This window comes from Tauraco erythrolophus, chromosome 4 (genome assembly GCF_009769465.1).
Source record: "Tauraco erythrolophus isolate bTauEry1 chromosome 4, bTauEry1.pri, whole genome shotgun sequence".
Taxonomy (NCBI): domain Eukaryota; kingdom Metazoa; phylum Chordata; class Aves; order Musophagiformes; family Musophagidae; genus Tauraco; species Tauraco erythrolophus.
In genome coordinates, this window is record NC_141468.1 from 66,824,342 (window position 1) to 66,851,968 (window position 27,627).

General features: G+C 38.2%; 1 protein-coding gene across 3 annotated transcripts in view; it reads right to left on the reverse strand.

Moving 5' to 3' along the window:
* Window positions 1–27,627, reverse strand: part of BRAF (B-Raf proto-oncogene, serine/threonine kinase) — an 80,114-nt gene that overhangs the window by 14,789 nt on the left and 37,698 nt on the right. For 2 of the 3 annotated variants that reach the window (XM_086611187.1, XM_086611188.1), the window contains exons 4-12: window positions 21,828–21,931; window positions 20,973–21,075; window positions 19,512–19,660; window positions 18,291–18,410; window positions 9,618–9,777; window positions 7,937–7,973; window positions 3,574–3,710; window positions 2,753–2,870; window positions 1,949–2,033 (exon numbers count right to left, since the gene is read on the reverse strand). In XM_086611187.1, the coding sequence (XP_086467313.1) occupies window positions 1,949–2,033; window positions 2,753–2,870; window positions 3,574–3,710; window positions 7,937–7,973; window positions 9,618–9,777; window positions 18,291–18,410; window positions 19,512–19,660; window positions 20,973–21,075; window positions 21,828–21,931 (1,013 nt within the window). Of the gene's footprint in view, window positions 1–1,948; window positions 2,034–2,752; window positions 2,871–3,573; window positions 3,711–6,393; window positions 6,514–7,936; window positions 7,974–9,617; window positions 9,778–18,290; window positions 18,411–19,511; window positions 19,661–20,972; window positions 21,076–21,827; window positions 21,932–27,627 lie in introns of all 3 variants that reach the window. The other variant, XM_086611186.1, reaches the window with a different exon arrangement.

Sequence of the window (27,627 nt, forward strand, 5' to 3'; positions counted from 1 at the left end):
ACGCTTCCCTGACAAGGGTTCAGGTTTTCTTTGTGCTTTATTTGACAAGAATTTTGTACCATCTCTGGAGCCAGCATACAAGAAAGGACAGAAACATGTATGAAAACTGTACCTCAGCAAGGTTATGATATGAACTTGTTTCTAAACAGCACTGAGAGAGACTGGAGTTCACCACAGAGATTTGGCCAGATTAAATCAAACCTCTTTCAAAGACAGAGCAATTCCAGACAGAAAAACTTCACAATGAACAACGCAGAGAGGATTATCTCAGTAGATTCAAGGCCTGAAAGAATCTACTGACATACTGTGAAATCTGAAAGATTCTCCTCACCCTCCAGGAAAAGTCAAACACATTCTTATTGTCATCAAATGGACATGAAGAAGTAGATACCTTCAAACATACCAATGAGATATTACAAAGATGAGGCACCCAAGAATTCTGGAGTATTTCCTAGCTTTCCCAGGGACTGAGGAAAAAGAAAGGCAATCTTCTTCCAGCACACCTTGGTACTGAAGGCAGTCAGGTCACTGTTGATGAACCTGGTAGACCAAGGTTCTGGTAGTACCAATGACTGTGGTAGCTTCTTAAATCTATGCTGCTGCTGAAGATGGCAGAGCTCTTTATGTTTTCTTATATCAAAAAACTAACATGGGAGCCTAGAGTGTGAACTCACTTGTTCTCTTGGCAATGCAGACTAAGACGGTTCTCGACCATGTGACGGTGACCTTTTCAGGTTCAAGGATTTGTCAAGCGATGATGAGAGTTAACTGCTGAGCGCACAAAAAGTAAGTGGTTTCTTGCGAATCCTACCTCAAAGCTAAGGAAGTAACGATGAAGCACAATGGAAAAGGTACAACTACAGGTAAATCTGGCTGGTCTGAGCCAAAGGATAGGACAACTGATTATTCACTCTAAGTGCTGAAACAAATCAACAACAGAAAAGCTGGATTCCAGCAATAGGACTGCCAGCAGAAAAGCTGGATTCCAGCAATAGGACTGCCAGCAGAAAAGCTGGACTAAATATGAAATACAAGATTTTTGATTTCATTAAGTTCTCCTGAGCAAGTATGTCAAAAACATGCAGATATCCAAGGTAGCATACCCCAGAAAGCTTCTACTTTCACAACTATGGGCTTAGACTTTTCAGAACTAACATTTCCTGAGGAAAAAGGCTGACCATCCCCTTTTCACCATTACCTTATTGGGGATGCTCCTCCAGCACAGGCACCCAGCTCAACACATCAGTTTTCCAGAGGCAAAACCTGCCTGTCTGTATTGTTTCTTAAAACAGAATTATGCTCAAGACCGCTCAAGATTGTACTTGCATGTTAACGGTCTTTCCGAATAAATATTCTATGGTATCATGTTGATGATCTGATTCTCTTTTAAGAACTGAACCCAAGACAAATACTTCCTCTACTTTCTCAGAGGAAAGTACTCTTAAGTACTTACCAAGCAGTAGACATGAGAAAAGGAAATCAAGAAGTGACTTTATGATAAATACATTTTAAAAAACCTCAAAGAGAATTCAATGCTACTGAACAGAAACTATTAAACAACGGATAATATGAGCAGTGCTGTAGCTCAAAAGTAAGAATTAGTCATGCTCTCCTTCAACCTCAAAACATGGATGAGAGGAAAGAAAGGCTGACAGTTAACACTTAGGCTTGACTGTGCCCTGGGAGTAGTACAATAGCAAAAAAATAGTCCTGTCTTGAGTGTTTGGATATACACATGTTCACATCAGCGTACAGAGAAACATATACAGGAAAAGGAAGAACTGGCAATGGATACAAAGAAATATTTTTTAAATGCAAGTTACGTTTTTTGCCCAAAGAATCATCGTGGACAAAGACCATCAATGTGTTGTAATGGACATCTAAAATTCAATGATTAATGAAGCATAAATCTACACATATTATTTTATGCCCTTAAAAATATTCTTACCTGAGCACTCCTACTTCATTTTTGAAAGCCTGTAACTGTTGAGGTGTGGGTGCCGTAACATTCAACATTTTCACTGCCACATCACCTTTAAAATAGAAATTTTTAATAAGTGCCACTGATACAAATTCCTCTATTTAGAAAATGCTATATTGAGCATCAGAAATATCAAAATATCCTATTCTCTAGCTTTGGTGAAATAAACCACTACAATATTAAAATAAGTAAATATTCTGTAAAACATATAAATGCTATTCTTATTTTACTCTGAGAAATACTAGCCAAGTCAAAGATTTCCAAATACACATTCGAAATCCTCATTCCTTAAGATGTATACTCCAGCCTTTCTAGTAACTATGTTTCATCTTTATCCTAGTAATTACTTAATTCAGAAGAACACACAAGAGCCGAGTTTCTAAATGGTTTGAAGTTCTAATATTACCTATCTAGCACACTACTTATTAATTTAAAAAAAACATCTTCATGGCCCTTCAATGGACTGTCCCGGGTGTGTCCACGTGTCTCTTGTACTGAGGAGCCCAGAACTGGACACAGAACTCTAGGTTTGGCCTCACCAGAGCAGAGGGGAAGGATCACCTCCCTTGACCTCCTGTCAGTACTTTGCTTCATGCAGCCCAGGATACCACCAGCCTTCTTTGTGGCATGGGCACACCGATGGCTCATGTTCAACTTGGTGTCCACCAGAATCCCCAGGTGCGTTTCTGTGAAGCTGCTTTCCAGCTTGATGGCCCCCTGCAGGCAATGTTACTTGCTGAAGAATAACTCTCTGCCATGATGGCCACATACCATGCCACTTTCCTTTGTAGACTGTTCCGAATGATCCCGATCCTATTCTTTGTCCAACTGTGATCTGTCCATCAGGTATCTCCCAATCATCACTTGAATCCCGTCGACCAAGGGTTTTCTTTATACATTTGCAAAAACAATAAAAAGGAAGAAAGCAAGTTCATTAATGTCTGTGAAAACAGCTCCTTTGTTAAAGATTTGGTATCAGCATTTCATATAATTAAAGTCCTAAAAGAACTTTCTTTTTCAGATATTGCATTTGACTTTTCAAGCCATCCATACGCAAAATCTCAGCACACAGGTATACTAAATTATTTCCTGGTGTGAAATATTTGCCACAGGTTTCTGGCTGTGTTAAAACCAGTAAATATTAAGAAACTCTTACCAAAAAGAAAATCTCATTTATTTTTCAATTCTTACTCAATCATAATGCTAAATTGTGGATTAAAAAAAAGCAGTCATTTTTATGTATTGTTACATTTGAGGATCACTAGAGAACTTTCAAAGTTCATGAGTCATGGTGGGAAAAGTTAAGCTGCTATTTGAAGGGAAACTGGCATTATAATATGAAGCACACCAAGATATTTGGGTGCAATGGAGTAAAAGTGAGTATAGTCCATTATTTAAATGTTTATATATCAGTACCACAACTTCAATATTCCATTATTTATTGGTTTATAGTCCTTGATCATTACCATACTCGTGTTCAAAATAGTTGAGAAGGCTTTGATGAAAGAAAAGCAAGAGGAACGTGGTTGCGTAATATTTCTATACTACGAATATATCATACTACGCATGAAAATAGCTGATCTTTCCCTTACCATTCTATTTCTGTCTTCTGAGGATGAGGATGATTTCCTTTCCCGTTGGGGTCCTGGTGATTTCTGTAACGCTTTCACATTGGTGAGTGACCCAGGCAAAGAGGCAGGAGGTGTTGCAGACAAACCTGCAGTTGAACCTAAATTTCACAAATAGGAGAGTTTTATCTATAAAAAGCTGGCTTACAAGAATGTATTGATATTAGGTGCAAGAATTGTGTTTAAGATGCAGTATCTCCAAACACCAATGTAAATGTTAACAGGGAACAAACACATACTAGGAATATTGTCCTAATATTAGATTAGTGCTCAAGTCTTAGATTTCAGGAAGAGACAAGTCTATGGCAAATATCCCTGTATACCAGATAGTCTCCAGTCTGTTGTTCACGAATTATCAGAAGGACAATGTCTCTTTAAATAGAAAAAAAAAAAACAACTTATTTTTTAATTCCACCAGTTTCTTTGAGAAGTAGTAGTAGTTCAGTTCACAGCAGCTGCCTCTCAGATTTCTTGTAGCCAATCTTTTAGGGACCCAATAAATTGCTGAAACACTGTATTTTGGAACAAAGTAGACCAAATGGAAAAAATCAAAATGTTTTCTAGCTGAGTGTCCAAGTGCCACCTGAAAACCATTTGGCTGTTTTAAAGCTGTTAGCCTTGTATATTTAAAAGTAAATATTAGACTGCAGAAAGGATTAAAAAAGAACAAGTACTTTAGTTAGCTACTTGAACTATATTCTATTAAACACAAAAAGAACAGTACATCTGTAGCCTATATGTTATCTAAACAAATCTAGGCAGGAAAATGTCACTAACAGAGCTATGTTTCAGAGTCCCAATGACTCTTTACAAATAGAGCACTTCAACTAGACACTGCTTTTTAAAATACACCATAATTATTCGTAACAAGGTTATGCTGACTCTCCCAATGCAAAGGACATAAAACAGGGTCAACTGTTAATTAAATTCACGCTGCTCTGCTAAACAATGTATGTCACTGTACAAGACCTCCAACATTCCAGTGCTTTCTCTCACATCAGTGCTCTGGGAAGTGGTAAAGACAATACTCCTCGTCATAGTCCTTCAGAAGCCCCCTTCTTATCACAAAAGTGTCTCCTAATGCCAACTTGAGTTCAAAAACTGACTTTGTGACTTTTATGACTGTTGCTCGAGTTCAGTCACTCGGTGCATGCTAATTTATCAGAGTGTGTATATATATATATTTATCTCCATCACTGCCTCTCCTCACTGAGCTAAAATGCATACATTTAGAAGTGGAAATACAAAATAATGACATACCAACATATCAAAAATGGGACACAGCATCCATAAACTTTGTCCCACATGCTAAAGCAAAAATAATGATGCATACTGGGCATACTAACTACATGTACAAGCAGTTGAAAGCCAGTGATCTAACAATGGACTTTTGTTCATATTCTGGTTATAGTCACTATGTCACATATTTATTATATTATTTGTGTGAAATCACACATATATGGAATTAAATGTAAGACATTCCTAGAACATGAACAATTTTCCAAAAGATTACTGGGTTACAGACTGTCTTTGTAATAGAAAAGCTCTACCTCTTTAGAGGTAACTAAAGTCTCCTACTTATATTTTATTACCACGATACAGAAACACTAGCACAATATTCACCCTTCACCAAAAATGCTTACAGCACATGGTAGAACATTGTAGTTAAATTTGTTCATAATAATACCAGATAGCCTGTTTCCCAAGTTATTAGAGTAGAACGCTTCAGATAATGTCGGACTTAAATCATTAGCTTGGAGTCTGAAGCTGTATGTAATGTATTCCATTCTGTAGCCAGTTTGCTTCTTGGAAACACCTGTCTTCTTACAAAGATTTCTGGAAGAGCTTTACAGGTTCATAAGGTGAACTGCTCTTGATATTTTCTGAAACAAAAGTCTTTGAAACAGCCAAGACGGTAGCATTTGAAAACTGCACTACATGCACTGAACTACTCATTTCTACGTGTTTACGTATAGACACAAATATTTACATTTCATGCTATTACTCAATAGTTGGTTTCTCCAGCATATGAAATCCCACAAAGTATTTTGGGATTTTGTGCAATACAACAGATCCATTGACAGCTTTAGGCCTGAATTATCCCGAGTCAATGACGTGAAAATGGAAGAGTTTTATTTTACATAGTACAGGACACAAACAAACACAGTTTCACTGGAAATTCACTAAATAAAAACTACATGGTCTAAACCATCTAGGGCCCTAATCTGGTATCAATAGCACATTCTCAAAATGAAGTACTTGTTGAAAGTTGACATGGCACATTACTTCAAAAGCTTGAGACCTAACAAGATATCAATGGAAATGTTTGTAACTCACATTTTATTTCCTAGATTACTTTTCAAAACAAAGAATATTAAATACAGAAAACTGTTAAAGCACTGAACTGACTTAAACTGAACAGTCAAGGAAATTCTAAGTTAAGGACGTAACTTAAAATTGTCTTTAAAATCACTGCAATGCAATCCAGGGACCTTTGTTTAGAAAAATTACATTAAGGCCCACATAAAAACCTCAACTACGAAATTCCTTGCTTTTGAAGATTTAAGTCAGGCTTTATTTATAGTCATTTTCAAGCGTGTAAAGGTGAAAGTGAGTATGTGTGAAAAGCACATTCAAAGCATTCCAGCCAGGCCAAGCAAAAAACAGAGGTGTTTTGATAAACTCACACACTTACATACACACGGTGTGAGGGTGAGGCACAAACAGCATCTGTGGTTTTACTTATTTTGTTTGGGTGAAAACAAGAAAGAAGAGCCCAACTACCTCTGAACACTGGGCCAGGCTCAAAATCAAACACTATTTCACTGGGGACAGAATGAAGGAGGGGACTGGGAGTCCGGGATTGGTATTTCCGAAGACAGCGCATCAGCTGGTTCAAAGGGGCTGTTAGAGAGAAAGAGACGGGCAGGCAGAGACAGAAAGACAGACACATAGAAGAAATGAAAGAAGTCATGGGAAATAACTAGGATGCTTTGACTCCTATTCATAGATTGCTTCTGTACTTTGAAGGAAAAAAAAAAAAGTCAATTACTAATAACACTGTTTCAGGACTGGGAATAGCCAATTGTTTTCAGATGCCAAGCAGACAAGTTTATGATCAAAAGTTAAAACCAACATGATAGCACAACATTTAAATGCTGGACAAAATGTGCAAAACTGTGGAGAGCCACACCTATCAACACATACAAAAATAGCTAAAACTGGCAACTTTAAATTAGTAGGCTTGCAGGATTAAAGGAAACGTCTTTTTAAAAAGCATTCTATTGCTGGCAGAAGGGAAAACAGCTCCATCAAACACAACACAGCAGGTAGGTACCATCCTGACCACTACCAGATTCGGATGGGAGAAACAAAGTCCGTAATAGCCCACAGTACAAAACCTTAGAGATCAGGATAGAGTGCACTAAGGTAATTCAGACTTTACTTATGGCTGAAGCAAGTTATAATTAGCAGGAGACAACTGCGTTAATGATTTGGAGTTGGAAAAACTGTCATATGCCTGACCTACTTACTAAATCTTTATTTCTGTAGTATTATTATTATATTCACAGGAATAAAGACAGCACATAAGAAGCCCTCTCAGGACCTTGACAGCCAGTAGGAGAAGTAACTTAACAGGCCTGTGCATAACGTGTGAAGAAAAAGAAATCTTCTGGCCCTAGTTCTGACTTAACTGTGAATTAGGGCTGTGCATTACTGAAGGAAACATAAAAAGACCTGGCTTTAGCATAAGGTCCTAACAACCTGGTTCCAAGAGTAGCACAGGCATGCAGTACAGCAAAGCAGCATCTTCAGCGGGGTAGAGGGGGAGAAGAATCGGAGTATTTCATGCTGCTTTACGATGCAGCAGTTCGTATGGAAGGTCCATCTACCATGTTGATGGTTTTCAGTGAAAATTCCCGTTGTTTCCATAGGAGGAAAGGTAACAACAGGCATAAAAAACTTTGAGAGAGAGTTGGCAAGTTGTAGCGTATCTGTGTGCAGCCATGTGAGTGAATGAGTGTGTGCACGTGAGAGGAAAAAAATGATGGGTGCAAGATCATTTTAAAACTAAAAAACTAGATACCTCTTCAAAACTTTTTCTCCTTCCGTCTCCCCCACTCCCAGAATGACTGGCAAATGACTCAAACCTTTGTCAGACAAATACTAAGTTCATGGACAAGCAAATGCAAATTCAAATTCATTTTTTGTTCTAGTCATATTTTCCTTTGTGTCTGTGTTTTGTAGAAGGAAGTAAAACAAAGGGAAGGGACAGAGCAGTTGTGTAATTAAATATAGCACAGTAGCTAGTTTAAACACTACTTACCTCCCTCTCCTCGTAAACCCTGGTCTCTAATCAAGTCCTATAAATGAAAAAAAAATTGTGTTTAATTTAGGTATTATCATTTACATTCTAGAATCAACTGAAATTGATCAAACTGAGAATCCATAACCTCATGTGTTGTCCATGAAATAGAAGTTGTTTCCTACTCTGGCTTACTAACAGCAGTGACTCCAAAGAACTATTTATAACAACTACTAAACTTTTCAAAATTATTTGCTTTAAAACAGCACCTCTCAGTAGTAAAGTGAAACATACACCACCCAAAATAGATGCTGACATGAAAATATTGATTTAAACATGCAGCTGGCCACAACGCACGAAGAACTATTGAACCAAACATTCCAGTCAGTGTTTGTGGCACAAATTATTTGAACTGTCATGTCAGAAGCTGGCACGCCAATTTCCTGTACCGAGCTACCTCAGTCAAACAAGTTCTGCTTCGTTTTCTCTTGCAACAAAGCACCTCATTTGCATAGCCAGGCGCACTCTGTTCTCAGAAATGAGTAACTGCAGAAGGTTCCTTCACTCACAATCCACTGTGAACTGAGAGTATCTTTTACAACATATTCAGACTAAAAGCAAACTACACTAAGGATTTTCTAAACAGAAGAAAATCAGAAAACACTAGCAGCTTCCTTCTGTATGTCCATTTTCATCATCAAGCTTTATTTTCTTTTTTGGTTATGCAATTATTTTATTCCTTTATACACCTGCGCTGCTGCCGAAAGCACTGGTCCTGCCTCTCAGCTGCACCACTGCAACAGACCACACGCAAATGTCTACGTGGCCACACTCTAATACTCAACTAACACTTCACCTTTCACTCAACTCACATGCAAAACAGATTTTGTGCCTCAGTGTCCAGGCAGACTTCAAGTCTGTTCACCTGACAAATGACTAATCTCTAGAGAGTAGACTTAAGGGTAAAATACAAGCTGTATACATCTGCAAAATCAGAAAGAGGTGGTTGTGACCAACATTTTGAAAGGTCCTAGCTGGCCTTACACCTAATATCAACCATTATTATTATTTACAATTCAGTATCCAGAAATTTCAAAAACGTGGAAAACAAGTTTAAATGTAGCGGTTTCTGAACACTCCAAAAGAATGCTCAGAACAATATGTACTGGGCTCTTGAAATCCTAAGGAACATTCAGTAAATCTGAACTCAGCTTACTGCAGTAATTTAATTTTCTTCAATGCCAGAAACATTACCTGAATTACAAATACTAAAAATCCCTATCTTGCATATAAAGAATATGCTTAGCACATATAATGGTCTGCAGGAGTGGTTACCGGCTTTCATATTCTCAACTCTGTGGTACAGCTAGCAGCACGGAGCCTTTTGACTAACGACAAGACAAAAAAAAAAAAAAAAAAAAAAAAAAAAAGAGCAGTGGTTTGTGATACAATGTTTCTTTGAAAATGAAAGGCTAGGACTGTCAAAAGGCAGTTTCTGCTTTTGGAGAATGGGTTATTTGCCTTCTTACAGCTCTCAATATCAAAAATGTCTTATGTGGGATCTATGAAGATTCTGACAGACCACCGAGCATTAGCTTAGAAACACAGCACTTGTGTGTACACACGATAAATTTAACACACTGATGTTCACAAGAGAAATATCAGATCTACGATTCCTGATCCAAACATTATTAATACTTACATCAATATTGACTGGCTCGATTGTATTGATGTGAACATTGGGAGCTGAAGAGGATCGGTCGCGTTGCCCAAATTGATTCCGATGGTCTTCATCTGCTGGTCGGAGGGGCTGTGGGATTGGAATGGATTTTGAAGGAGAAGGACTAGGGAGAATTGGTGGTCTGAGAAACAAAGTCAAGGAAAAAGAGGATTTAGGTCTACAAACGGCTTCAAATACTGCATAGTGGGTGTGGTAAGTCCTTTTCAACTATAATAATACATACATTAAAAAAAACTGATCTAAAGGCCTGCATAAAAACAATTTATAATGAATGACCTCTACTCCCCTATGATCAATTGCAACAACTCTCTGCTGCACAAACTACCTAATTACAAGGCTTGGAAGTGTTCCGAGTTAAAACAAAACAAAAAACCCTAACATACCATACCAAACTAGCAACAATGAATCTGGATATGAAAAATTCATGTAGCCTAACATGCACTGTGGATAGCAAGATACTCTGCAGTCTCCTCACTTTAGAGTTAATGCAATACGCCCTTTTTAATGGCAACCCACTGAGAACTAAAAATTCTTAACATCTCACATCAACGTTACAGTCAGATGATGTCACAAAACAAATTGTATGGGCAGGATTATGATTCAATGATGAGAGACTGAAAAAGACATACTGGTCACTCAACATAATTGATTAATATTATGGCCAACTTAATACAAGTTATTGATACTAAAAATAAACATATCACTTCTTATTTCTTAAAAGTTGAGGTTAACTGAAGAGTGCAACAGGCAATATGATAGATTTCACTTGAAAGATAAGCTTTCAGACTATACAGACAAGTTTTCTGAAGAAATGCAAATGCTGCCAGTCAAATGTAGATAAAATCTTTAATTTATGGTATCATGAATCATATATTTAAAAGACAAAATGTCTAAACACTTGCTTTTTCATTTGCAAGAAGGCAGAATGTCACTTCCTTGGTTATCCATTTTTTTTGCTCAAGTACAACAAATTGGCATTTATCTCTTACTCAAGGTCAGTTACTGTTAAGTCTAACAATTCAATTTAATGGATGTAAGGCAAAAGGTCAATGAGAAACATTTGCCACCTTTTCCAAAGAAAACTTTATGTTAAAATATACATGATATCTGACAACAAGGTTTTTAGAACTAGCAAAACCCACAACTCCTAAGAGAGGAGTAGACTCCTCCAGTCATTCAGTTACTTATGGGTTAGTTACCATGCCCACAAAAGCAATGCCCACAGGGTGAAGCTTCAGAAATAAACCATATAGCAGCAACAGGTCCTGGTGTCGCCTCCTGTAAGCGAACGCTCCTTGGCCTCTTCAACGATCTTTACAGGCAACTAACACTTTCAACAGGATCTCTTGATGCTTTTTTCAGAAACGAGTCTGCTTTAAAGACTACTACCGTACCTTTCATTGAAGAGTTTATATGAAGAGTTTGGCACTGATCCCAGAGCTCAGTGCTATGGTATCCTAAGTACCTGTCATCTTTTCCTTCCTGGCCAACGGTCTCACAATTGAGAATGGCCAAACAGAGTGCTCGCGAATTAATTCAAATAACAGCCTAGTAAGTCTTGTAGTAAAATACATATATATGTTTGGGAAGTGGAGTGGAGGAAGAATAGGTAGGGGGTTTAACCCTGCTTAACTTTTTTTAAAAATAGTTACCTATTGTCACATGACAATAAATACTGGGAAGATACTGAGAAGCAATGAACTGAAACTGCCAATAGACAAATCTCTGAGAAAGGACCTTCAACAGCCTAGTACTTCAGAAGATACTCAGAATTTCAGAAACATTTTTAAAATGCAGTTGATGTATATACACATCAGCTAAAGTTTTCATTCATTGCTAAACAAGTGCCTTCAGGTAAAACCTCTTCTATTGTAGATAAGGAAGTTTTGAACTCCTGAACATTGTTGTAAGGAAATCATGCAATTAGGACCCACATCAGGAGATGGGACACTGCATAGATACAGACGTAGGACTTGGTTGACATTCTAAAATACCGTATTTTCATGTTAAGGCAACCATGTCAGATGTTGCACAGAAAGATTTCAGAAAAGTCTAAAAAGTATCTCAGCCAGGCCAGTACCGTCATTGGTGGAATAGCTAACTCTTGCTCAAAGTTCTTGAAAGTTCTTAGTAACAACGAAATCAAGGGAGACGTGTGACAACAAACATCAGATCATTGCATTAAAAGTGACTGTGAGACAGCAATTGAGCTCTGCCACACGACGAGAACAGAAGCAATCAGATTTTCTCTGATGATGAGTAAGCCAAGGGAGAGAAAACCCAATTGCAGAAATATTGTTTCAATTACGTCCTCCTTTGAGTCATAAATGGTAATCTGCTAAGGGAATCTGCAAACACTTATGTATTTTTGGTCACAGGTCATCATGTCCATCATGTTGTTAGCACAGATAGCATGCTATGTCATACCACATTTGACAACAATTTGAATAGCTTTTTCTACTTATTAAATTCTAACCAGGGGAAAGCTCCGATCTTTAGAAAACAATTACAGGCTGATAAAGAACTCTTTTTTACAGTCTCTAAACTATTATTGGGAGAATCTCTGGGCTTTAGATACCAAAGAATCCAGAGATGGCAATCTCATAAGCACTTAGCTGTGTGCTCCATCTATATAACCAATATTTCATTAATAGGCATCCTTGAGGCATCCAAAGGTAGGTTATTTTTGCTAAATGGGAATTCTGCTTGAAAAAGGTAACTAGTGAGAAGAAAGGCACAAGCGGTTTGCTCACCAAGATGGCCTGCTCAGATCACAAGCTCAGAAGAGATTACCACCAGCCTCCGCCTGTGTGTAGCAAAGGCTGTATCTTGACGTGCATCAAGATCTTGATTTATAGAAGACATTTCACCACAAAGAATGCAGCAAGCCTCTTAGCTACCAAAAGGCTGTTCTTATAGTATTTCTAAATTTTAATTACTCAAGGGATACTGGAGAAAAAAGGACCAGCCAACATCACTTGGAAGAGGGTGACATTGTCTATTCCAGGTAGGTTAGAAAATTAGTTGTGTAGGTTATGCAAACATAGTGTCAACACACATATTGCCAAAAAATTTAAAAAAATAAAAAAATCAAGAGGACCAGGACACAGCTGCTGCAAGGAACTGTTTACTGTGGCATACACGTATAGCAGGCCGGGGCTTAAAGAAGCAGCAGTTTAAATATAGGGATTCGAGTTTCTGTTGCTCCTGTGGCCTTTGTGAACAGTTAACAGCCAACCTCCTAGCTAGAGAAGACCTTCTACAAATATTCTGACATCTTAGAGAGGTTATACCACCTCATCTGGCACACTTTCTTCCAGCTTCTTAGATGTGGGTATTCCTTTAACAAACAATTCTCAGCTTCCCAGGCAACCAGCCCACAGAGTTGTCAAATCTCAACTAATATGTTAACAACCTTTCCTGGCAGTATGACAGAGCACGCTTTTTCCTTGGACCATGAATTTGGGATAAGCATATTGTTCCTTCCCTTTTTATCAAGACGAAACAGAAAGAGGTTTTGTCAGAAGACAAGAATATTGCAGACAGACATAGATTTTTACCCTGTCAATCACAGCAAGTGCCAGCATGTCCACAGATTTACTGTTCTACAAAATTGCGTCCACAGGAAAGAGGAAGGTAACTCAGAAAAGTGCCCACACATGCTAAATTACATATAAACAATTTTATAAAATTATATACAGTACCTCTACCGGATTTAGAACTTGCAATGATACAAACTATTTCATTTTACAAATATGAAAGAAAATTTTAATACAGATTTTCCTCAGTTTCCTTTAAATCACCAATATGATGTTTCATACACTTAAGAGCTGGTCTACTCAGGAAAGATTTTTCTTAAAAGATGTTTGTTTGGGCTTCAACATTTTTGCTTGGATTTTTAGTTTGTTGTAGTTAGGCAAATACTTAAACTGAAAATTCACATTCACCTAGCTTCAGTCATAGGGTGTGTGCCACTTCCCTTTTAAAATGACAGCATCTCTACCAGACGGAGATTTTTCTTTCCCCCTTCCCAGCCTGAACAAGTGCATCCCAGTTTCACCACAGGGCTCAGTATAGTACACAGTATTCACCTGGTAGACTGCATACTCATACCCCAGCCAAACCTACTGTAAGCTCAAATGCATACCAAGGCTTTTGTTGTTGTTTACACCTGAGTACCATTGACTTTGTTGTTTGTTTGGGTTTTTTTACTGCTGTTAATAAATATCACAGTGCATTTTCATTTTCAAGCAGTCTCTAAGGACTGCTAAGGATTTGGGATACAATGGTATTTCAGCTACACTAGCAAACAGATAAACTGTAAATTTTGGAGGCCAAACATGTTCTAATTTCATTGTCGTGGTACCCCATAGATACTGGCAGAAAACAAAGTAATTTTTTTTCTTTCCTCACCTCTGCAGCCTGAAAATAGCCAATAACCCCAAATCAAATATTGATTTGGAAAAAAAGATAGCCATACAAGTTTGTAACTACAAGCTAGAGAAGATCATGCTTACAGCATCCTGTGAAGTCAGTCTAAAAGCATCATGGGACAGATCTGTAACAGACATAACTTCATATGGATTAGTGCATTTTTCTATACCATGACCACTTGTATTCATCCATGTTTGCTTGTAGATGTAAAACGACAGCCAGGATTATCAATGGTGTGCATTTATAGTGGCCTTTGGAAGTGGCCTTATAGTGGCCTAGATCGAAGCTTAGCAACGCTTTCCTAAAATTTCTGATAGCTTCATATACCAGGGGCTATCAAGAGAATCCACACAGCTATCATTAGTCCTCCAAACAAGGTTTCAGTTCATTAGCGTGTTTTTGCAAATAAAGTTTTGGGGAGCAAGAGATTTCCCTGATCTGTTGCACAGACTAAAGATAATTTTTCTAAAGATTCTGATACCAGGCCTTTTCTGTTCAGCAGAATGAATACTTATCAAGTTGGACACTGTAGGAAGTTTGCTAACATTTCCATGGAGTGGTCTGGAAAAGCTCTGGTGACAGAATTTTTAAGGGAAAAGCTCATCGTTTTACGCAATACAACAAAGCTTTTGCTCACCTAAACATATGGGGATCTAAATGGTGTTGTAGTACTAAATACAAAATTGTAAGCCTGTGTCTTTGTTTCCTCGGCTTTTCAGAAGCTTTTCTAGACATTTAAGTATCATCAGCTGTGGCAGAACGATCAGTGAGTATTTGGAAGACAGAAAGGAAAGCAGAGGTGTTTAATCACAGGCTGGAGCCTGCTCTAAGGCAGGGACTGGCAAGCTTCCAAGAACGGTGCACCAGACAGTCTCCCTTCCTTCCTCAAATTTAGAAGATTAAGTATGTTGAGAAATGTTGTTTTTCAAAGAGCCAAGATGTTGCCAGCCTGCTTACTAGCAGTGTTCTCTCTCAAGAAAAGCAGATGCTTTCAGTTTCTGTGAAGTCCAATTTGCCTCTGTGCTATTCAAAGCCTGACCATGTGCCCCCTTACCACCTACTCCACAGGTTACTTACCCTGCCATAACATCTGCCTCAGGAGTTTGTTGAGTTTTGCCCAACATCGCAATATCTGAGAGAACAGATGGAGGTTGAAAAAGACAACTTTGGAACATTTTGAACAGTTAATCTCTCCCTTTTTCAGATATCTGTAAGATCCAGGGAACTGGCTTCACGGAAATTCAGTGCTCATATTTTACAAGCAAAGATATAGAAGCAACTTTATGATAGTGCAATGAATGAAATGAATACAATGTAATATACACATTTTGTGTACTTCAATTTTATTGCAAATGGCTATTATCAGGGAGATCTATACTTCAATAATTCTTTCCAGTTAAGCACAGATTATAACTAAAATGACTGCTTTGGCACAACAGGATAGTGCAAACTCAAAGAACTAAAATGGGACAAAAGACCTACGTGGAGGCTGGACACATTTTTATAAGGGGTTCAGAAACGTGCAAGTGGGACCATAAGCGCTCCCTTATCTCCAGGAGGAAGGTCTGGAGGGACTTGCCTATGGCTTACAGTTGGAAGAATGAGAGGCTACACGACTGGATTGCTTTAGGACGTTACACGTGAGCAAAGTGCAACAAAGTTCTCCAGCATGTTTAGCAGCTTCTGCATCACATCCAATGGTCTCTTCCTTTACGTCCCTTTCTCTTTCCAACTTCTTCATTTGATCCCTTGACAATTTCTCAGCATGTCACACACGCCTTTGCTCTTGAGCTTGTCTTGCAACACAAACTCTTCCTTTCTTTGGGCAATTTGCCTGCCTCTGGAATCCTTTCGCAAGGCTAATGATGAAGAAGGATGTTTGACTTCTCTTTCATCAGGTTTACCAAACGATTAGTAACATCCCTTCCTCTGTGGGCTGTGCCATGCAAGATGCTAGGAGAACAGAGAAATCAAAGGAACAATTATTAAACTAGTAAGTGTTAATAAAGTGCTAGTTCCTCATACTTTCAATCCCATTCTCCAAATCTCAAATTTCAATTCCTTCCTTTTTTCCCAGTCAAGACATCCTCAATTATCAGGCTTTTTTTTATTCCAGTTAAGCTGTTGTTCCATATTATAGCAGTACTCTCTAACAAAACTGTGGGTAAGTATATGCTTTTATGGAAAAGGCCAGCATATTTTTTTTACTACAAAACAACATCAGATAAATTAATATTTCCACAATTAGATCTTTAAAACGCCGGTGGTTATTATTAAAGAGAGGCAAAAGAATAACTGGAGAAAGGTATGGGCAGTGCTATATGCTCATAAAATAGCATCTGAGTTGCTTCTGGAAAGGAAATACTACACACACAGATGCTTGGGGAAAATTGCATGACTTTGTAACATGCACACCACTATGAACCTCAGATGATAATCATAAACTATTTTCTAAAACAGAATTCTGAAGGCATGATGCATGCCTTTTTAGAGAGGGGTTTAACAAAGAAGTGTACAGCAAGGAAAAAAAGCAAAAAGCAGAAAGCTAGAAACGTACAGCTTCTGCAACCACAAACATTTACAGATGCAATACTTAGGAAAAGCTCCTTAACCTCAACGGGTAAGTATTTTTAAATTTTAATATTTTTATATATGTGAATTTAATGACCTCATGGCATTACCCAGATTTGGTCTCAGTTTCTCCTTTCCATTTTTACTTCACAAAACTAAGACTGCCTGAGGTAGTGCATGTATCAATTAAGATAATCCATCCTGTTGTACACTCATAAATTGGTAAGAAAGCACAAATGTGAGGCAGAGGCAATTGAAAAGTAGGAAAATTTGGCATATACCAGCATTAGGATTGGGGCTATGTAGTGCCTTTGGCACCCGTAGGTGTTTAACACAGTTGGTATGAACAAGCTTCTTCACAGATTAATAGTTCTAGCCTAGTTATAATTTCAGCTGTACCATGAGGAAGGCAGAGCCTCCTTATCTCAGAGAACCACAGCAGAAGCCTTGTTTGTACTAACATCCATGGGATATAAAGGCAACATCCACCACCTGGAAGAAGCACTTCCAAATTTACTTGAAACCGCACAAGATAGTATAAATAAGAACATAACCTCTTTTTGTACTTACCAAATGAGGTTCCCTCTGCAGGACTGTCAATCTGTTTTTCTGGGAGGCATTGTATTTGATCTTTCATACAATAGTCTTGGCTGTCCAGGGAATCTCTCTTCTAGTTAGAGTCCATAGGTGCCTGTGTAGCTTCCAGTTGTGTTTCTGCTTTAGTCTGGGCACAATGCTCACTATTCCAAGAGAGCCTCTCTGCCAAATTCAGTTCATTTCCATGCAGCACACATGTCCTAGGAGTGTTTTTCTGAAGGCTTTTGTATTTGGTGTTCTTAATAAATCTGCATCAGGTTTCTTGACTTTGATACACATCCATGAGTTACTCTTTCCTGGAGATTTGTTCAACTATCTAGTGCTGGGTGGTGTCAGTGATCTCTTAGCTACTGGGAACATAATCTAAATATGATCACGTATCTCTTCACAGAGAAAGGGTCCAGAATCTTTGTTGGAAATACAGGGGCTGGAGGCTGCGATTAGTTTTAGAAGTCTAATTTTACAAAACACGGATCTGCAGCAAACAGATGCTATTGGTATATCCCAGCATCTAAACAGGAGGAAGACAGCTGGTCTACAGGATACTAAAGAAATGCGCGTGTGGAAGAGCTACTAACATAGTATTAGGAACTGGGAATTTGCATCTGTTCATACCAATCTTCTAGTGGTGTGGCTTATTCTGAAACAGAGGTACGTCACTTCAAGGCAAACAAATTGTAGTTGGTAACACAAACTGAAAGAATTTGTGAGGACATAGTTTTGGTTTGTATTAATTTTAAGTATAAAATCTTTCCAGTTTAGACCAGGTCTAAGCTACCATGCAGAAGAAATTAGTTTAACAGGTAAAGCCCCAATTCTACAGACAGTTATGTACACGTTTAACTTAGGTTCATTATTCATTTGTATCATTCATGTGAATGAAAATATTCACTTCAAGTTAAACATAAGTGGATAGATTTGTGTGAGAAGCCAGATTACAAAAATGTAGAGGCAGCTGCAAAGCAGTATGTTGAGTGTTCCTAAGCATACAGTACTGAAACATGTTATTAAACAGCAGGAATAAGGTCATACCCAACAGAATCCGAGGGGGGCACTAAGGGGTACGATCCAGGTGCTGGGGTAGTCTCTCCTAAGGAGGCCTCCTCCTGTGGTATGGGGTGATGTTCAAAGAACTTGGAGACAAACAGCAAACTGTGAGGCAAGAACAAAACAAAAACAACCTAACTTGTGCAAAACCCAGAAGCTTTACAATATAACACTCAACATCTGGAAAAACAAAACAAAAAAAAAAGAAAAAGGCAAAATAAAAAACCCCCTCACTGATCAAATTCTTAATCTTAAAATAAAGACTACACCGTCTTAAACATTCCTTTGTGGAAAGTATTTATTTAATCTTTTAGTTGAAATTGCAAACATCTAGTTCCTCAAGAATGAACAATTTATACCGATACGTTGAGCACACAAACTTATTTTTATGTTTGCACTGATGCAATGCCAAAAATCAAATGCCAAATGGATAGAACTATGTTATCCATAATCCCTGAGCACAATTTCTAGAAGTGCCCAAGGAAACAGTTACAAATACCAACCTAAGCAGAAATTAAATTTGTTCTTGGGGAAAAAAATAGCATTTTAAATGATTCCTTATATGAAAGTCTATTTAAAAGGCTTAATAGCCTCTGCTGAAACTGATCAAATAGAACACAGAGCCAGTTTACACCAGATCCCTAACCTACATTAAAGACTTACACAAACAGATCAGTAATTAAATTCAAGAACACATGACTCTTCAGGATTCTCTTACTCCTTACTTAGGCATCAAACTCACTAATGGATTTATTTTCAATCACTGTAAAACCAACTGCATCATTACCATATTAAACTAGTGTCTCAATATTTTTTTCAGGTTGAAGAGAATAAACTCGCATCTAAACCTACATCTAAATATTTAAACAGGGCCCTAGCCATCACATAATAAAGAATCAGTTTTGATTAAGAATAACAACTGTGAACAATGAGAAGTCTGTCTGATACAGTCAAGTGCTCAACCACCCCATTCATGCTTCAAAGAAAACATTTCATAGTTCAGTTAAAAAAAAAAAAAAATTAACTGGTTGTCTGAGCTAGCACTGAGAGAATATGAATTATGCAGTCTCACAAGACCGGTTGAACTCTTTTTTTTTTTCCAGGCATCTCCTCTGACTTCCTGTATTACAGATTTAACATAAGACATCACTGAAAGCTGTGAGCTTAATAAATGTCTTAACTTTAAAACCAATTGTGATTACTTACTCAAGTTGGTCATAATTAACACACATCAGCGGTACTTCTGTACTACAGCGCTGGTGAAATTTGTAGCCACATGTCTGGCACCGGAATCCCTGGAAAAGCAGCTTTCGACAAAAGTCGCAGAATGCTAACGTGAAGAATGTTTTTCGTACCTACATTGACAAAAACAATCATAATCAAATAGAGTCTTTCTGTAAGCTTAAGATAGGCTATTTGCTTTGCCCTCCCTCAAATACACTTACAAGCCTCTTTTTTGATGCTAGAGCTACGGTTTTATATATCAAATACACTTAGATCAATTTTTTATCTAAAACACACTTTTTTAAATAGTCTTCAGGCATTAAAATTTTCTTTCAACTATTTATTGGAATTAGTGCTTAACTTCATTAGCAGTAAGAAAAAGAGCAACAAATCTGAAGCAAAACAGTGTGCTGTTATAATGCTAGAGACAAACATTCAGAATTTAATGGGATACAACCTATAAAGCAAAAGCTGCTGAAAGATTAATATCATCTTCTAACTTTTCCAGGAGTCAAATGACATTTCTATCCAACACTCATAGGACTGGAAACACAGATACAGCTTATACATGTGGCTTCTATGTATAGTTACATATACAGTTGTAATTTTGACTACTGAAACTCAGAAACATTTAAAATTGCAAAAGGGTGAACATATATTATTCCCATATTATAGGGGAGAAAAAATGATTTAGTTTCATTTTCAAATTCAACAATACTTGGCATAAAAACACATTCTAGTTATGTTACTACAGGTAATAATCAAAACTTCAGAAGGGTATCAAAAAAAAAGTTAAGCCTACTAGACTTTCATCTAACTAGCCAAAGCCAAACTAGTTTGTTTGAGTAAAATAGTTTAAGCAGCTTGCAAGTAGAATATGGGGGTTTTACTTAAATAAAAGGTCGGTCTTCTCAACATGAAAAATATTATTTCCAGGATTTTGTATGTAGCTGGAATCATTTAGATGGGTTCTGTTTAGCAGCTTCCATTTACTTGGTGCCTTATCAGGTCAAAACATATTTGTGCACTAGCATCATTGATGATGTCAGCATCGCTCTGGGAATAGTTAGTTCATTAGTTAATTGCTGCTGCAGAGCCAGCAGGGAGGCCCAGAATACATTTTATAGATACAGCAATACAAAAATAGTAGATTATTATTACAGCTCTGCAATGCAGTGCTGATTTAAACTCCCTACATTTATAGATTTTAGAGGGTGTATTCCATCCAACTGTGAAAGTTTTAAGGGCAATCAAATACTCTTAACATCAGTTACTTCAATTGCAATTCTATCTAATTCACTCAAGCTATTGTGATTAAAAACTTCTTTTGCAACCCCCACCACATCCCACAGATAGAAAATATTATCCAAAGTTGTCGATTTGAATTTGAAAGTACAAAGTTGATTTAACCCTACTCAACATTTCATAAAAACCAGTACATACAAAATTGTGTGTTGTGAGTGGCACATTCTCCAAGACTTCCACGTGCAACTCCTCTCCCGTGAGCCAGGAAATGTCAGTGTCCCAGCCAATTGGCTTCTTCTCTCTAAAGTGTAAATAAGCCTTCCATTAGCACCAGCACCCAAGCCCTTGCCAGTCTCTTGCTGAAGATGTGAGATCAGGTAGAAAGTTGTACTGTGGGGGTTTGCTACCCAGTCTCTAACTGCAGGAAACTTTAAAGGCAAGACATTGAGCTCAGCAGATACCAAGGAGAGTACACCTTTCCTTGAAAAAGTGCATTTGTTTCATGCAGTTTTTCCATCAGCTCCAGCAGTGGCCGATTCCTTGGTTCCAAGGTGACAGAAACCCTTCGGATCAAATAAAGTGTTTGTGAAAGTACCTGTTCCACAGGAGTTTCAAAGAGATGGCTCATTTTTTGCAGGAAGACAATCTACAATTTTTTTAGGGCTAGAAATTCAATTTTTTTTCCCACACAAGAACTCTATATTCAGTTAGGAATGAATATAATGCACTATAACCAAGTCAAAAAACCCAAAAAGTTAATGAAACTTATTTAATACTTGTTTGGTTAGCACGAGTTTGATTAATGAGTGCTTTGCCAGCAATCTATAAGCTCATATTATTCTATATTATGCTTGCTCTTGAGGTGATTCAATCTTTTTCTAGGAGTTTGCCATTCTTTTTTAGACATCTTTGAGACACAAACTGTTTTAGTGCAAAGTTATCATACCATTCTGAACTTCAGAAACAACTTCCACAATGTTGGATAGAATTGGCCATACTGTGTAACTCCAAGAAGAGGTTCTAAGAGCAAAAACCATCACACACAAACCATACCCATCTTGTATTCTGTAAACAGCACAGCATTCTGGAATAAGACCTCTCATCATCAGAGCTTTCTTTAGGCTGTCTCGGACTGTCACTCCACATCTTGCTGGAACCTAGAGGTAAACATATAAGAAATTAATTAAAACAAGTTCTAAATTATCTCCTCGAAACTTTTGGTTTTGACTCTCAAGTGCTAAACCCCACTTTTTATGATGCTTTACAGAATGCCAGGTGAGAGTTTTACAAAATTTTTTTTTGCACTGTGGAATATTTCATCAGTGAATGGTATATAAACAATCTAGCTCAACTAGAAGAGAGAACAAGCTCTGCATTTCTATTCACGTTTGGAATGAAATCTTGACCCAACTCCAAAAGTGACTTTCCAACTCTTCTCAACTTGAAGAAAGCGGAGACACAGCACACAGATAGCTCATAACTATGTACATCTATAAAAAGTTCAGGCCAAGCTGTAAAATTAAGTGGGGCAACATGTCAAGTGGAGTTAAAATGAAAGAAATAACTTGGACTGCACTCAAAAAAACATTATGATTAAATATAAACATTTTATTTTCTATTTCTAAAACAGAAGATAAGCACGCAAACAAGTAAAATAAAACAACCATCTGAGTCAGGCAGACCATCACCTCTCACTTGAACCTATATTTGCAACTCTAAAGACACTTCCTGTTAGGAGAGAGGAATATGTTTTTCAATTTCACTATTTGAAAAGTTTAAATATCTAACGGGATGGGGAGAATGGATAAGTGACTAAAACCAGCCAAACAAAGAACTGCAAACTATGCAAAGTAAAGATATTTTCCTCACCTCTATTCTATTCTAGCTGTAGGTGCATCTTATAGGAATAAGTATACCATCTCTAGGTATATCTGTGATTTAACGGTGTATAGTGTCAAGCCATAAAAACAGAGCAATACATAATCTGGTGATTAAGCGTAGTTAAGGTATTGAGTATTACGCATTTACTATTTCTAGTACTAAACAGTGAAAACATGTAACACTTCAGGTGGTATACACACTAGGCCATCTCCTATAATCACAGACAGCAGCTCAAACATGAATAAAGAGAAGCCCACAAACTAACCAAAATTCTAGCTTGATAGTGGCCTAAGCCAGAGCCCTCAGTGGCCAAAAGCAGTCTCTTAATCAGCTTCAACTGGCTTTGGATCTGAGCCTAGTTTTTGCTCCTTGCACTTCAATTTCCATGGGTATTTAGGGGCCCTATGTCCTACTTAAGTATGACAGTGAAAAGTAGTAGTCTATTTCAAGGAGCTTTGTGAACACCTCTTGAGGTTACACTACATATTGCGTATCTAGAACTCAAATGTATGCTCTCTCAGAAGAGACAAATTAAAGGAACATTTTGCTTCACGATCTTCCTCCCATTAATATGGAAGTGCTTCTTACAGGATATCTGTGCATTTCATCTGCTTAACACGTAAAAGTTTAAAAAAGAGAATTTCTACTAATTCCTTTGAAAAAACATTGTATAGCATACTGCTTTACAATCTTGATATTCAGCCTTAAGTGACTTTGTCTTATGCATTCCATTACTTCTTAATGCATCTTTTCATCAATCTAAGTAACCTCTTCCCATCCTGGAAGTTAACACTGTGGCTTTCACTCACTTGTAAGTCATTCCTCCAGCATAAAACATCCTTAATCGTTAGTAATACCTGTCACTGGATGAAAAGGGAACCTGGGAGTACCTATTATCATCAATATCATCAACAACGTTCCACAGTAAAAATCGGTCCTCTGTTGTTTAGGTCTCTACCAAACTAATGGCTCACACTGAAACCAACCGTTCACAGGGTTGTTCTGTGACCAGTACCCCCTGCTCCTGACCTCCAGCAACCCGGCTGGCATAACTAGTACCATTTCATGAGGCAAGCAGTCATTCTCTGGGACTAAGCCAGCCACGGATTTGTTCCCTTTCCCCTCGTTGTCAGGCCCTGAAGGTCCTGTGAACTGAGTAGACAAACCAAACAGATTTCTTCTTCCCCTCCCTACCGACCTCAAGGCTCCTGGGCACCAGGCAGACTACACCCTCCCTTGCCAGCCTTGAAGGTCCCAGGCACCCGGCCAACCCAGTGGTGGTGATGACCCTGTCACGGCACAGGTGATTAGAAATTAACAGCTAATTTGTATTATAAATTCTGTATTACACTACTTATAAATTGTACAATATTGATTCTGCTTGAAGAAATTGTGATTGTCTTGTGATTCTGCTTGTAAAAAGCCTGTGCTACACTAATCATACTACCCTGTTAAGAAAATAAAGCTTTCGTTGTAACCATGATTTAGTGCCACCATCATTCTGCCATGGATCCCTAAAAGAGCATGTCTATCCTCTCAGCATTGGGCAGTTCTCCCTGCCTCCAACATATATATTTTACAAATACAGAGTAAACATTTTTAAGAATTTGACTAAAATCTCTGAGTATTTCAGAGGCGTGCTCCAACCTCCCACACATGTCAGGGCTGATCATGAGCCATTTTGTTCCTCCGCTCAAGGCTATTTTTCCTCTAAGTACAGCTCCCACCAGATTGAGGTAGAGCCCCCACAGACACTTCAGGTCTACCTTTCCAGCAACCTCAGTTACTTCACCACTGATATCCACAGTGGAAGAAGAAATTCAGATACCGAGAGGGTGACAAACAGACCAGTTGGGGAAAAAGGGAGAACGAAGAGAGCCAGGAAAGTAGTTGGGCATGAAGAAGAAATGAGAGGAGAGAGGCATGACAAACTTAAGAACTAACCTGGAAAAGCATGTGCATACTGGGAGAGGGCATCACCATCAGCAGGTTGCTGGGAAACAACCAAGCGGGCTGGAGGGAAGATAGACTGAAGAGCTAAATGAGGCAGAGGGCAGGAAATAAGGATACGATACACTACCACGTAGGGGAGGACTGGGTGAAACAGCTGAGGAGGTAATGGAAGCACATCCTGAACAGGAAGCTTTCATGCTGTGATTAGGGAGAAAAGACAACTCCTTTTGGACAAGGAGCACCAGGGGGAAGGGACCACCAAAGAGAAGCATTAGAACTGAGCATAGAGGGGAAAGAGGTTCTAGCATAGGCAGAAAACCACAATGCAGTAAGTATTGAGAGAAACCAGGGTAGTAAAATCTAGACCTGGGTGAGGGAATGGAACAGGGCAAGGAGGGAAAACCAAGCAGTGGAAAGGTGACTAACATTAAAGAAGAGAGAAAAAGGGAAGGAGCCTTGTGCTTACTGGAAGACATTTTCTTCCTGCAGCACTGATGCTCTATAAAGGGCAACAACATACTCCATTACCTCATGAACCAAAAATATGCATCAGGAACCTGAAAATTCCAACTCTGTTAATCAATTACACCGGTGTAAATAATGCCACTGCAGGTGACTTTTTTTTTTTCAATTTTGCTGAAAACAAGATTCATGAAGTTACCAGCTTCCTTACAGCTCTTAAAACTTGGGAATTATCAGAATGAAGGTTGCAAGTGCAATAGGACTATGAAAAACGTGCATTAAGCATCTCACTCACTTACTATTTGCTGTTCCTCAGTATTACTTCCCCAAGTCCCCTTCACTAAAATATGAGCCATATTTATGCAACTTGCAATTAGAAACATGGATAGAACATTTGTTCTCTTCACTGCCATTGGCAACAAGTTCCAGCTAAAAAAGTTAGGAAACTGTTCCAATTACTTTCAAAAATCACCAGGATCCTGAATCAGCATCACATTTAGAACATTCTCTTACAGAACTCCTGAGCAGAGAAACAGAAGGCTAAATTAAAAGAACTAAATACTAGAATAAATCCCTGTAGTATTGATTAATCATATTCCCAGACTGGTACAGTATGGTCTATCACCATCTGTGCGTGTAGCCCTTCAGCCCTCTCCTTCAGTCCCTACCAGCACCTGCTGTAAAGCAGAAATCTCACTCTGCAAAGCATTCCCCTCTAAATTTCTTTTTCCCCATCCTCTTCTCACATCCAAATCATGGCAAAGTTATAGAAAAATCCTGCTTCAAGACAGTGATTTGGAGAGCAACTCAATCTTAAGAAAAACAAAACAAATTCTTTTTTTCCAGCTGACAGGCAAGCTCTCCGAAGTAGGAGTTCTGTCAGAACAGTTTCCTCCTCACCCCGCAGCCTGGGAGCACAGGGAGCCCCAGCACGGTGCAGCCCCCCGACCCACCAAGCCCACGGGTTCCCTGCCAGGAGGCGACAGCTCCAGCTTGGCAGGCAGGCAGGCACCAAAGTGGGTTTATCAATTCCATCAAGAGTTTTGACAGGATTCCCACAGATCGTTTTAACTGAATTGCATCAGCATTTTTTGACAAAATCAGTTCCTCAGGAGAAAATTTCTGGTCTTCTCCAATATATGCACCCTTAACTCTGTAATCCAGTAAACTGAACAAAGTTTGTACTTTATTGAAACAAAGAATGCTTAATATTATTTCAAACCCATTTTGTCCACATCCATTCATTATCTCTTAGTTACAAAACAAAGAGATCAAAAGAACTAAATGTATCACAACAGTTACCATCTAGAAATTCACGCTACTCAATTAGAGGATCTCCTTCCAAATTCTAATTGCTAAAGGTTTTGTTTTTAAGTTACTTGTATATCTAAGATTTGTATAGCAGAAAAGGTTTAGGTTTTTATATCAATTTGAATAGTTGATTCAGCAAACAATTTTCAAAAGTGAAGAGCACAGGCTACACAATACTAAGGAATAGTACAGAAGCTGTCAATACAGATTGCGAAATGCGTTCAGTGTGCAGTTTACCAATATATCAGCGAAGTAACCCACTTGCACATCTTGCATCAAGCAAGTAGCAATTCAGGAAGACACCAAAACACATGCTCAACTCAGCAAATGTCAAGTCTCAAGGAAACAAACGCAAATCATTCCAGTGCCTCCAAAAATTCTCAAAGCAGAGTCTTACTACCTAAACAGATTAAAGAGAACTATTGCATTTAATTTCCTCATTTCTTTTACTCATGCAAACTAGTTCTATGGACAGTAAGTATTCATAACAACATTGCTGATATATATTTAGTACTGCAGCCACAAGCATTCAAGCAATGCATAATAAATCATTTATTTCTGTAAATCAGGTCATTCCCGATTCAGGGCTACATCCCTAAATAACTCTTACATCACTTTTCTAACATCAGAGCAGAAACTGGCATAGTCTCAGTAAGTTAAAAATGCTTCCTTACACCAGTGCAGTTTCCAATATTTCACCGCAATGAAGAGACTGAGAAGCACTTCAAAAATCAATGTACAGATATTCTCTGAAAGCAGAGAGGCCGGACAGCTCTGAATTATCTAGTACTACACTGCTCAGAACTAGTCAGCTGGTCTGTTTTTTCCTCAGCCTCGCACTGTAGCTCAGCTCACTTTAGCTAAGTGTTACATATGCATGCATGTAAGGTATGCTCTACCTTAGAGCTTCAGAAAAATTCTGAACAGTTAAATACTGGGTACAATAGTGAGAATATTCCAAGTATTATGGATTTTGAAATATCACTTCAAAGAACTGGTTTACTTACCTCAACACATACACCTTGAAAGATCATACTTTCCCCCCCCCGGGATACGTACATGACAGAAAAATGCCAGCAACACACTCACAGAGTTCAATGTGTTGGAAAAGAAATAAGCTAAGCTATCCTTTTTGCTAAATAACTAGCTTTGCCTTCCAACACTTTAGGTTTTCTGGTAAAAATCCGAACATGAGACCCACACTCAGTTTTTCATCTTAGGCATGAAGGGCAAATGTCTAACCAAA